The sequence below is a fragment of the Coffea eugenioides genome, chromosome 11 (assembly GCF_003713205.1).
Source record: "Coffea eugenioides isolate CCC68of chromosome 11, Ceug_1.0, whole genome shotgun sequence".
Taxonomy (NCBI): Eukaryota; Viridiplantae; Streptophyta; class Magnoliopsida; order Gentianales; family Rubiaceae; genus Coffea; species Coffea eugenioides.
Window position 1 is genome coordinate 1,617,517 of NC_040045.1, and position 13,154 is coordinate 1,630,670.

General features: G+C 34.7%; 1 protein-coding gene across 3 annotated transcripts; it reads right to left on the minus strand.

The window, feature by feature from the left end:
• Positions 1-2,380: 2,380 nt before the first annotated feature.
• LOC113754473 (pyridine nucleotide-disulfide oxidoreductase domain-containing protein 2) lies at positions 2,381-9,383 on the minus strand. Of its 3 annotated transcripts, XM_027298902.1 has the most exons (16): positions 9,079-9,383; positions 8,848-9,009; positions 8,291-8,470; positions 8,039-8,096; positions 7,663-7,713; positions 7,231-7,313; positions 6,725-6,812; positions 6,167-6,208; positions 6,000-6,074; positions 5,687-5,755; positions 5,064-5,179; positions 4,387-4,499; positions 3,620-3,699; positions 3,279-3,399; positions 2,879-2,945; positions 2,381-2,790 (listed from the first exon to the last, which is right to left on the minus strand). In XM_027298902.1, the coding sequence occupies exons 1-16, from the start codon at positions 9,357-9,359 to the stop codon at positions 2,658-2,660; spliced, it is 1,719 nt and encodes a 572-aa protein (XP_027154703.1). In that variant the 5' UTR covers positions 9,360-9,383; the 3' UTR covers positions 2,381-2,657. The 3 variants fall into 3 exon arrangements, with proteins under 3 accessions (XP_027154703.1, XP_027154704.1, XP_027154705.1); XM_027298903.1 differs by lacking the exon at positions 3,279-3,399; XM_027298904.1 differs by lacking the exons at positions 3,279-3,399; positions 3,620-3,699.
• Positions 9,384-13,154: the final 3,771 nt, after the last annotated feature.

Consider the following 13,154-nt stretch of genomic DNA (forward strand, 5'->3'; position numbering starts at 1 on the left):
TAAATTGACGTTGCATCATTGCTAGCCTTTATTGTCCAGATAAGTATAAGAAAAAAGGATTTTCTAACGGGTTAACAATGGGCACTCATTAATATAAATAAAAACAACCTGCATAATGAATGTATTTTTAAGGAATTTACACGCTAAATGGCATACTTGACCTTTTCCCTAAAATAAATATTACAAATCTTCTGCTAGCACTTATCTTTCTATCGCCAAAATAATGCAATTTACCGTGGCACTTGTAATGAAAAACCATGAAAAATGAGCCATCAAGGTACATAAAACCCTAAATTTGTAGGAAGTTAGATTCAAAAGCAAGATTAATACTCAAAGATACATACTTATTAGTTACAGTCTATCTAATGGGTGTCCAACAGACACTTGTTAATAAATATTTCAAGGAAGTTAGATCCAAAAGCAAGAGTAATACTCAAAGGTACATACTTATTAGTTAGGGTCTGTTTAACGGGTATCGAGCACCGGCTAATAAATATTTCGAGTGTCATATTTTTTAAAATATAAGATTAATTAGGGAAAGTAAATAAATACAACGGAGGAAATGTAACATTAAATAGGGAAAGTATATAAATAAAAGGGAGGGTAATAATTCTAGTATATGTATATAAATGGTAGATTAGGTGAATTTTAATTATGTTAATGGGTGCATACCCGTCATAAAAACCTTATTAGTTATTATACTACTTTTTCTTTTTCTTTTTTTCTATCAATTGATTAACTTACTCCACCAAAAGGAGGAAGAAAGGTGTGTGGTAGACATTGAGACTACACCAAGTAGGAGGAAGAAGGGTGAACGTGATTCGCCAAAAAGAAGGAAAAAGAGTGTGCAGTGGACATTGAAACTCGCCAACAGTAAATTGAAAAGTTTGCATGGTGGAACGCAATTATAACTCTAAAATTAAGAAAATTTTACTGTGGATCACAATTACTACACCGAGTATGAGGAAGAAGCGTGCGCAGTGGATGCTAAGACTCATCAAGTAGGAGAAAGAATAGTGCGCAGTAGACACCGAAACTCATCAACAGTAAATTAAAAAGTTATATGATTCCTAAACCTAAACCGTTCAGTAAGATTGGATCCAAATCCAAATGACTAGCAAGAAAAATGAAAATGCACCCAAGCCTAAACTGTTGGTAGGATTGGATCCAAACCTAGACAGCTAGTAAAAAAAAATTATAAAATACATCTCAAACCTAGATTGCTAGTGTGATTGGATTCGGACCCAAGCAACTAGTAAGAGAAATAAAAATGCACATAGGCCTAAACTGTTGGTGGGATTGGATGTGAGCCCAGATAACTAACGGGGAGAAATGAACCCAAACTCACCAAATTTGCCTAAACCAGTGAGATTGCTGGTGAGATTGAACCCAAACTCAGACAACTAGTGGAAGATATGAAAAGTACACCTCAAGCCTAAATTGCTTGATGGAATTGGACTTCCAAACAACCAGTGAGAGATATGAAAAATGCAAAATTTGGATTGTCAAAAATGAAATTTAAAATGCAAGCTAAATAAATATAGAGTGCATGCAATGACACGCTTACTTGAGCGGCTTTTACAATCTTTTGATTTTTCAATTTTAGGAAGAAGAAAAGAGAAAAAAAAAAAAAAGCAGACAATTTTTCAGGGAAGTCGAAAGTCACATGTTTTCCGAACCTGAGGAGTACAAGTGAAACGCTTCCTTTAAGGAATTTGGAAAAGATGCTACACGTCGCTCTCCTCTTGATCAGCAAATCTTCTTTCAAAATTATTAGAGAGGATCAGGGGCCGAATAGCGGTGCATGTGATGGGAGACTTCGAAAACGAATTTTGAATGCATTATCAAATCAATTTGAAATTACTCTTTTTAAAACTTGCCCGAGTGTAAACTATCATTAACTAAAAACTTGCCCCAATTTTCATCTTTAATTGAAAATTTTCTTTTTACAAATTTTCTCAGTCTTCTTTTCTTTCTTTTTTTCCTCCTTTTTTTCTGAATAAAATTTGCCCTGATTTAGAATTGCAACCCAAAAGTAAAATATTCTAAAAGTTCAATAGCAAGAATTGTAGATTTAAAGGGACAATCTCTCTCTCTCTCTCTCTCTCTTGACAAATTCAGAACTGGTTGCTAGGGTAAGTGCTCCTATGGAGTAAATGTAAGTGATGGTTATATTGTAAGCGTGTACAGACTGTTGATTGGAAGCAACAATATGATAAAATGAACTCCTTTTTCCTTATGATACCTTTGATTAGCGACTGAAAAGGCTTGTCTTGTGAATACTAGAATGCCTGTCCCTCTCCTTCAAAGTTTGATTTTAGTAATTAGTATCAGCTCGTGTCAAAAAATAAAAAGTGAAAATAGACAAACTAGAATCAGCTCTGCAAAAGCACATTTGCATGCTATATTTTTCAGAAAGCAATTGTCTGCAATTTGCACAAGGGAAAAAATTAAGCCACTCGCCCTTAATTTGGCCGAGATGGAACTTTTCAGATTTCAGGGTGTCGAAAAGGTTTTGTCCTATTACGAGAGGAAACAAGGAAAGGTAAAGTAGCCACTGTTCACCGGCTAATCTACAAGTGAAAAATAAGCTTCCTAGGCCAAAAAATGATGGATGCTTCCATCTGTGACGCCTTGAAATGAATTTAGGAGATCAATCAAGCCATCTGCTTCCAGTCTTGAATGACTGCGCCTGCAGCATTACGACCAGAAGCACCCATCACGCCTCCGCCCGGATGAGCTCCACTTCCACATAAGTATAGGCCTTGTACTGGAGTCCTGTAATTCGACCTACAAATTGCAAATATAGCATATGACATTATGACAATGCATTCTGAAAGCGGACTCTTCATTGTAGCACTTGTTACATGCTTGTTACCATCCTTTAACAGGTCGCATAAGGAACAAAGAATCCAACCCCATGGCACCATGAAAAATATTTCCTCCTGTCAAAATTTAAAAATGCTGAATAAGCAACTAAGCATCATAAGAATAAACTGTTATCTTAATAGCAAATACCAAGAACCCGTTCTTGCAATGTATTAATCAGGTAGAAAAATCAAGCCAAATAGTTCAAATGCATTCTCTATGACTGTCATCCCCGAGTGACTAGCTGTTTTCTTAATTTAATTTAGAAACTTGTATGTATGTCTACAAGTATCCACTATCAAATAATGCGGATATAATGTCAACATGTGGGTATAGAGAACCGGTATCAGTGCTGCATGGTCTCCGCAGCTTCTCCCAAACAATATGTTGAAACTCAAAAGTGAAGGTACCTGTCAAACCAATTTCTCTCTCAAGATCTGGTGGGGTCAACATGTCATATCCAAGAATTGACGAACTAAAGCCAGGGGCATATTCATCAATTAAGGAGAAGCATCTTTGTGCAAATGATTCCTACAGCAAATATGTCACAAACTTGACCAGGGAAATTGCTACAACTGTTAAAAAAAAAATAGCAACAAACTTGAAGAAAATGTAAGTAATAGAATATTACTGAAGCAAGTTGACTATTAGAAGAAAGAAGCCAACAACGTACGAATTTTAACGGTAGTGCATAGCCAAAATTATCAACTAGGTACAGAAAAGGAGAACTGATCTAAGAAATTTCGCTCACCCTATATGCAGGGTCTTCCCAACTGCCATCCAAAGGTTTATAAGGTGTGTACTGAATAAATAAGTTGATGACATGCTTACCTATGAGATGAATCAAATTCCAATGAGATATCCAGGTACTCACAGTAAAGTTAGTAGCATGTAATTATTTTATAATGTAAGTTAAAGAGGAATAAATTACTTGAGAAAATGAAAAATTCAAATTTGCAACATACGAATAATGAAACTCATCTACCTCCAACTGCTTGATAGAGAAAATTATCAAGTTCACAGTGCTACGTCCCCTGACCCAAAAATTCATTGAATCCCTAATCCCTTGCATTTCCAGTCATACAGACGAAGACAACACAATAAATGTAAACATCTAGCATAGACATTATCAGAACATGCAGAAACTGTTGGTAGTTACTTTTACCTGGATTTGAACTGAGTAACTCAAAACCTAATGCTCTTCTCTCAAAGTAGATTGCTCTGTGTTACATATACATATGTATGTATGTATGTACGTGTGCATGCATGCATGTATGTTGCTCAAAAAATAATGTATGTATGTGTGTATGTGTACTTACATTGGAAAAATAAAATGTTACAGGCAGAAACTCTTGTTAGTTCCTTTACCTAGATTTGGACAGAGTAACTCAGCATGTAACACTCTTCTCCTAAAGTAGATTGCAGTTTAAAAAAGAGGGAGAGAGATGACTCAACAGAAGATATCAAGGTATGCAAGGTAATGCATAACAACACAAAAAGTATGAAGCTGTGAAGTACCATGGGGAGAGAGAGTCTTGTCCAAGACAGAAGGGATTGTCATCTCAATGATAGGTCTTTTAGAGGGAAAACCATTTACAGCTTCTTGACAGGCTGAATCAACCTCTTCCATGCTGAAAGACATAACAGCTAGAAAATAAGAACCAACTTAAAACTTTCAAAAATCAAGACGATTAATCATTTAGCATGAGACCTTTTTTTTCCCCATCAGAACCCCTATGTGTCGAGTAAGGTCATTTAGTTAGGTAAGAACTTTAAAACTTAAAAGGCATATCTAGAATGTTAACAAATCACAAATATCACCATACAAGGTTAAAAACAACCACTGTGTAGCAATGTCATAATTCTATTGCTTCCTGACCCACCAAAAGATAACTGAGAGGACATCATGGTAAGTATTCATCTAATATCAATTCATCCAAAAGTTAAGAATGATCCAACAATCTGAGTTGTTAGAGAAAGGATTTCCTCAGTCAAACACATGCCACTTTCTGTAAGTGATCTTGACTCTTAACAACCCTCTGAAATCAATGGTCTTCTTCATGACCTTCAATACAATTCATCTTCTACCTATATCAGACGCTACAGATTGCATATATAGGCAAATATCAATCTGTCAATCTCTCCCTTCTTTCTTTCGATAAACTGACAATGTAGATGATAAAAAGATAACGTACCTCTCTGAACCAATATGGATGGTACCCATATGCTGAGGACCAGCATTAGGATGATTAATCTTGCAGCACTGAAATTGTGGCACTCGCTCAACAGCCAAGTTAATTTTTGTAGTCGCCTAATATAATAAGCAACATTGTTATAACACAAAGGAAAATTTTCATAGGAATAACATTACTGGAACTATAATGACCATGAGGAAAAGATAACGAAGAGTAAATAAATTTTCACTCCTATAATTAGCAACATTGTTATAACACAAAGGAAAATTTTCATAGGAATAACATTCCTGGAACTATAATGACCATAAGGACAAGAAAACGAAGAGCAAATAAATCTTCACTCCTATAATTCCTGGGTTCACTTGTCACTCATCAAACAACTTAAATCCATATATTTTGCATGAATACTGCCAGCATGCATTTGAATGAGAAACCATACTTAATTACTTGAATAGTTCAAGTGAGCATGTGATGTTGTATATCATCCTCAAATATTGCAGCTAAAGTGATGCTTAAAAAGACCAAGAGGAGCAAAGTTACACGCTAATGTAGTAATATACAACAGATCAGATAAATTAGTTAAACAGCTGAAGAAGGAATAATTAATTGGCATGACATCTTACAGAGCTGTAATCAGAACACTTGATTGCCTGAAGAAAGTCATCAGGAAGCACATGTTCTGGCACTAATTCCTGTCATGATACACGAATAATAACACATAACTAGTAGCTTTAAGCAATATTACTGGATATTTTTGGAAGAGAAAATGGTATGTGTATACATACATACATGTACATACAAACATACATACATATATACATATATACATACACACACACATATATGTACACACACACACACACACACACACATATATATATATATATAGAGAGAGAGAGAGAGAGAGAGGGTTATGAGAATTAACAGCCACCTTACCATAAAAGTTTTATATGGAGTAGCATTTGACAAAACAACAGAAGACTGCACTTGAGTTCCATCAGGAAGCAACACCTAAATGGTTTAATCCAGCTTCCCAAAGTCCAAATTAGAAATGTAAGCTTAAATTTCAACCCAAGTGTAAGAAATCATGTTGCAAAACTAACCCCGTTTACTCTTCCTGAATCACCAACTAGCAATTTTGAGACCTACCAACAAAAACAAATGTTCACCAATTATTTAGGACATATTCATAAGCACAACCTAATCATATAAAAATAATCACTAAGGAAAATTTTCAAACCAAAGTAAACTTAGGTTAGACATACTTTCTATCTTGATTTGCAAGGAATAATATGGTAAAAACAAATGATCTGAACAGGTCGTCTCAAGCAATATTTGGTACTAAAGCACAAAAGCTCCTATATAGGCTCCAAGCAAATGTGAAGACTGTAGAATATGTAAGAAGAAATCAACTGGTCCAAGTTTTTCGTTGTGCCTACTTCTAATAGATCATGCCTCAACAGTAAATTAATGAAAAGATAAAATTAGAATGATATTTTTTAGAGGAAACACCACCAGATTCGGTGTTGTATGAAGAACTGAACAAGTTGATCAGTAAAACAAATTGAAGCATCAACTATGAGAATATATTTAATCAAGCAGCAATCTCTTCTACTGTGAAGAACATGAATTTCATGTACGAGTAATTATGCATAAATTACCGCAGCTTTAGTCATTATTGTAGCACCCGCCTCCTGTGCTGCACTACCAACAGCCAAAGACACGGAACCCATTCCACCTTCAACATATCTACAGCTTATGTCAGCTCTCAAGCAGGCATGTTATCCAAAGAGAATAAACATATCTATTTAAATCACAATAAGAGATGATGCTGAAGTCATTTAACCATAAGGAGATTCCTATATAAACAGTGAACAGCATTCCCGGACAAAAAATTTCCAAAACTAAGGCGTAGTGAGAGATCTGCGAGCATGCTCATGCAACAAGTATTTCATGAGAAGAATAGATTGAACTACTTTAGCATGATTGGAAGAGGATAAGTTCTATGCAATGAGGTGAAATAATGTAAGATCAAGGAGAAAGAAACCCAGAACATCCTCAAATTAGCTCTAGGTAAAACATCTATAAAGCACATTAATAATGCAAGCAATCAGCTCTTTGTTACTGGAGCAAAATCACCCTTAGTATCCTAATGTATTATACGTACGACCAAATTCCACGATCACCATCAGTTTCTCCCATGATGTGATGAAGCAAAACATAGCCAGTTCCTGGTGTATGGACACTTGCCTGCGCGAAACAGGTTCAAAAATATGCTACACATCAGCATTTATGCAATAAGATGGGCCCCATGAGGCTGTTGCATGAGTAGAATACAGCTTTAGAATGGAAAGTAACTTGATTCTTCTGTTTGAACAGTAGACAGACTGACCATCAAATGATAATATATAGAATGGAAAACACGGACACAATTACTTCACAGAGCTGAAGAGTGACAATCAGGTCCCTTCACCATGGAGAAGAGAGTGTCGATTATCAAATCAAATTTACGGTTGATTGACAAAGGCATACAGTGTTCCCATTGTAAACGCTTTCTTGCTAATACTTGAAACCCCTACACAAGGGATTTGAATCTCACCGTGGTTCCTATTACTGCATCTGTTGCAAGTGTTGCCTTCAGGACTTCAGTCTGTGAGGTAAATGGCAGAATATGAATTAGTCACTGGCAGGTAATACATAAATGCCTTTGTCATTCATCTCTACTTTCATCCATTTACTTATTGGAAAATTACCATACACTAGAAGGCCCTAAATCCTACTAATATAGAACAATTGTTTTCATTTAGGACTGAAGCATTTAAAATCCTGCTAACAGTTTAAGTAATGGCTAACATGAAATGCATGGCCCAATAACCTATGTTTGCTCTGTTTCAAATTGAAAGAGTCTGACTCTGCAAAAGATTTTAGGTGAGGCTCAAAAGTTACTGAAAGATAGCCTGTTTTAATTTGACTACCTCAAACCAGTTATTTAGAACCTTTGAGGCTGGAGAGAGCAAAAGATCCATAAAATCCCTGAAAATACAAAGTAGAACAGTTAAAACAGATAGGATCTTTATTGAAGTTAACAGTATCCAAGCCAACTTCAACAAGTTAGCTACTTATGGTCCTAGGCTGTAATCCACTGTTCTTAGCAGAAGCAAGAAAAAGAACCAAGACCAGAATGCAGTATAGATAAATCCATATTAGATGAAAAAATGAACCCTTACACCATCTCTCTTTGGCCCATGGAAACAGCTCTTCGCATGCAATGAGCCCAAAACGCAGATTTGTCTAACCTATCCTTCATATGAGTTTTGATAGATGATGCACGTTGAAGAGTTTCAGGTGGGGAGGAATCAATAAGTGGGTCCATGAACTTAGAGAAGTTCTCCAGCTGATGCTCAAACCTAATATTGGGAAGACGACACAAAAATAAGTTAAAATTACTCTAAAATCTGTGATGGTATCTACGTTTGAAAGATTACAATCTGCATGTCAAGCTACACCCTCAACCAACATCCAGGCAAGTAAAATTCAAATCAGCTGGTATTCTAATTGTACACTACTAGCCTACAATCACGTTAGCATTAAAAAAAGAAGTAACGGGTCTAACTAATGGAAGATTTTAGCAGCATCATCCACCTTTAAATTCATCATGTTTGCATAAATTGGCAGGTCATCGTGACTAAAAGCACGAGTATATTTTTTTACCTAACCGACTTACTGAAATTATAGTTCAAAACCCAAGAGTTAAACTTTAGGAAATTACTGAAAGAGCAATAACCTGGGGTAAGCCTCAGCATCCTTCTTGGAGAACTTCGAAATTTCAGCATGGTTTAGCTCCTTATCAGGGCCGAGCAAGAGATAACGCCCGTCTAGACAAGGGGTAAACGACGACGGATTCCTCTTCAGTAGCTTCAATCCATGCCTCTTCAACTCCAACTCCCTTATCACAAAAATGAAATCAAACTCAAAACAATCCAAAATGGAAGAAAATCATTCTTCAAGAAACTACTTTATGACGGAAGGACGGAGGAGGCTTTGGAGGTAGCTGCAGCGAGAGAACTTAAAGCCGGGAATGAGTTCTTCAGTGACAGCTGCTCCGCCGATAAGGTGACGGCGCTCGAGAACGGCGACGGAGAGGCCGGATTTAGCGAGGTAGGCCGCAGCAGTGAGGCCGTTGTGGCCGCCCCCAATCACCAACGCATCCCATTTCTTTGCTTTCAACGAGCTCGATGAAGAATCGGTGGCACTTCTGGTGCTGAAGTTCGTAAATTGTTGAACTTGTCGCCTCATTTCTTGCTTTTCCACCGTCCTCTTTTGACTTCTTTCCTTTTCTAAAAGTCTGAGAAAGCGGTACTTCTTTGATAGGGGCAGATCCGTCACAATCTCACGGTCTCGTAGATGTTTTCCGCCCAAGTACATCTTGTTTTTAATACGTGCCAAGTACTATAGGTGTTTTTCAAAAATTAGTTTTTTAAATATAATAAAAATTTTTAAAAAGTAATCTAAAAGTTAGTTTAAATTTTTTTAAAATTTTAAAAAATATCTCAAAATATATTCTAAAAACTTTTCTACTTTTAAATATTTTAAAATAATTTCTAAAAATATCTCAAAATACACTCTAAAAATTTTGTTACAATAAAATTTTTCAAAAATACCTCCAAAAACAGTTAATCCAAAAAAATTTAATATTGAAGAAGGTTAGATCATTATCATTGATAATCACGATCTAGATACTTATCTAAGCTTAGTTAAATTGTACCCATACCACAATAAATGAAAGTCCAGATTAAGGCTTCGTTTGGGAGTGGAGGATTTAGACAGAAGAAAGGGAAAGAAGAGAAAGTTAACTTTTCCTTCATTTGTTAGTTTTTAGTAGGAAAGAAAAGAAGGGAAATGAAAGAATTAAAGAGGATGAATAGTAGGTAAAATTTTTCCTCCCAAATTGGAGAGAAATGGAGGGAAAATTGGAGGAAACTTATGAAAGATTTTTAAAATACCTATTTTATCCTTAAAAATGTCTTGAACAAATATTTAATGACTTCATATCCAAAATCATTCCATTAATTCTCAAAACTCTCAAACAACATAACAATCCCTTCTCTTCTCTCATAACTTAAGTTTTCCCTTCTTCTCTTTTCTATCCTAAACTCCCAAACTTAGCCTAAGTTTCAGTGTGTAATAAAATCAATTTTACAAACCTCGAATAGTGTACCTTCACTAAATAATTTCAAATTCAAGAAGCCCACAAAATGCCGTCCATCATAAACAGCAAGAATGACAAAAAAAAAAGCAGGAAATGATAGAGAATGTGTTTGGATAGAGTATTATTTGAAATATTTAGAATAATTACTGTAGCACTTTTTGTGATGTGATCTATATGAGATAAAAAGTAGTTGGGAATATAAAAAAGATGAATTGGGAAATGTATTAATGATGCATGCAAAATATTATTTTGGATAATTTGGCAATCCAAACACACTCAGAATTATGAGTAGCAAGTCGAAGATGGTCTTCTCAAACTTATTCTACAAAATTTTTTTCACTTATTCATCCTCAATGGGTCAAATTTGAACCTCTTTAAGTAGCAGTAGCAATCATGAATGAGAGCCTACCTCCACTTACTTTCTTTTTTTTTAAAAAAAAAAATCTTTCTTCTTACGTCATTTTTGAACTCTTTAGTTGGGACTTCTTCTGTAGTTTTGTAAAGCCAAAAAAATTAAAAAAAAAAAAACGCTTACCGTCCCAAAAGTTAAACAAAGTTACACATCAAATTTTTGTCCCAAGAAAATATAAACCAATACCTACAGAGTCAGGCAAGCCAAGAGCAGAGCGGATATCATTTGAAGTTATAAACTTGACATTTACAAACTATAGAGGAAGCAAATCTAACTCTAACACGTGTTTTTCAAACTATTCTGTTCGGATGATTGCCGAATAGGGCTTTGAGATCAGAGGAGATAACACCGAACTTGCATGAATAAATTTTGGAGATAAACTTAACTGATGAGTGTCAAACCAGCAAATATAAAAATTCCTATTCAAAAAATATAAACTAAAATTTAGTGATGAGTAGGGTTGTATTTTCAAGGATTGGGTGATTTATTTTCTTAGAGAAACAATAAATAAAAAGGGGGACTGGTAGGAAATTAATCTAATTAGTCAAATTAAATAAATGCAAAATTAAATAAAGCTAAATTAATCAAATATAAACCTCTAATCAAGGGATTAGTCTCCATTCTGATTCAATTAACTGATCGTTGATATAAAGATAAAATTCACCTATTTATAAATAAGAGAAAAATGCAGTTTTGGTACCTAAACTTTGACGCACGAGCGGTTTTAGTCCCCAAATTTTGGACGAAAACAAATTTGGTACCCGAACTTTCAATTTTGAGCATATTAAGTACCCTTGACGATTTTTTTCCAAATTGTTACCGGAAAAAGCCATGTGACTGTCACGTGTCCGGCCAAAATGGAATTAAAAAAGGCAAAAAATGCAGTTTTGGTACCTAAACTTTGACGCACTAGCGGTTTTAGTCCCCAAATTTAGGATGAAAAAAAATTTGGTACCCGAACTTTCAAATTTTGAGCACATTAAGTACCCTTGACTATTTTTTCCCAAATTGTTACCAAAAAAAGCCATATGACAGTCACGTGTCTGGCCACAATTGTATAAAAAAAGGCCAAAAAATGTCAAATGCCATTATAATACTAGGTATTAAATTTAAGGACTAATAGCGTAATAAAGAAAAAATCCAAGGACTAAATAACATCACATGAGTCAACAAAACCCAAGAACCGATACAAATGAGCTCCAATTCCAGTTCATTAATCTAAGAATCAAGTCACAAAATTTGTCTGGAATTGGAGCTCATTTGTATCGATTCTTGGGTTTTGTTGACTCATGTGATGTTATTTAGTCCTTGGATTTTTTCTTTATTACGCTATTAGTCCTTAAATTTAATACTTAGTATTAGAATGGCATTTGATATTTTTTGGGCCTTTTTTTATACAATTGTGGCCGGACACGTGACTGTCATATGGCTTTTTTCGATAATAATTTGGGAAAAAATAGTCAAGGGTACTTAATGTGCTCAAAATTTGAAAGTTCGGGTACCAAATTTGTTTTCGTCCAAAATTTGGGGACTAAAACCACTCGTGCGTCAAAGTTTAGGTACCAAAACTGCATTTTTGACCTTTTTTTATTCCATTTTGGCCGGACACGTGGCTTTTTCCGGTAACAATTTGGGAAAAAATTGTCAAGGGTACTTAATGTGCTCAAAATTTGAAAGTTCGGGTACCAAATTTGTTTTCATCCAAAATTTGGGGACTAAAACCACTCATGCGTCAAAGTTTAGGTACCAAAATTGCATTTTTCTCTATAAATAAATTGGTTATGGTTGTCAATAAATTTTGACAATTTACCTCTCCTTACTATTTCCATAATCATAATGAATTCTATGATTATTTCCCTTACCAATTAGACAACCCTTAACTTTTAGGATTTAATCTATTGGCCCAATTCTAACCAACAAATACATAAGTTCGCTTTGTTTAAATTAGATTATATATTCCTGTGACATATATTTGAAAGTTTTTACTACAATCAAATTATATCACTTCCAAAAATACTAAAACCGTCAAACAATTATATATTTGATATTTTAAATAGCAATAGATTATTCCAATAATTAAATAGTGGCCAGTTATTCAATCATGCAAAATAACCATCTCGAGAACAAATAGAGAATATATAAATACTTATAAATAAATGAGACAAATAAATCAAATTAGATCTCACAATATTCAATGAATCAAAGTTTTGATTATCCTCTAATTAGAACATGAAAATGAGCTACTCCTTATGGTTGATTTGCAGCCCAAAAAAAAACTAGGGTTTGTCTTGAGAAAGAAAGAGAGAAAAGAAAAGGAAACGACCAACAAATATGAAGGGAAAATCATCTAACTTATTCCTGTGATTCTGATCCCAACTAATAAATCAACTAAAACAGAATTAATCCCAACTAACAAGGATAAGACTCTCACTTATAATAAACAATCCACAGAATATATCAATTGATTTCC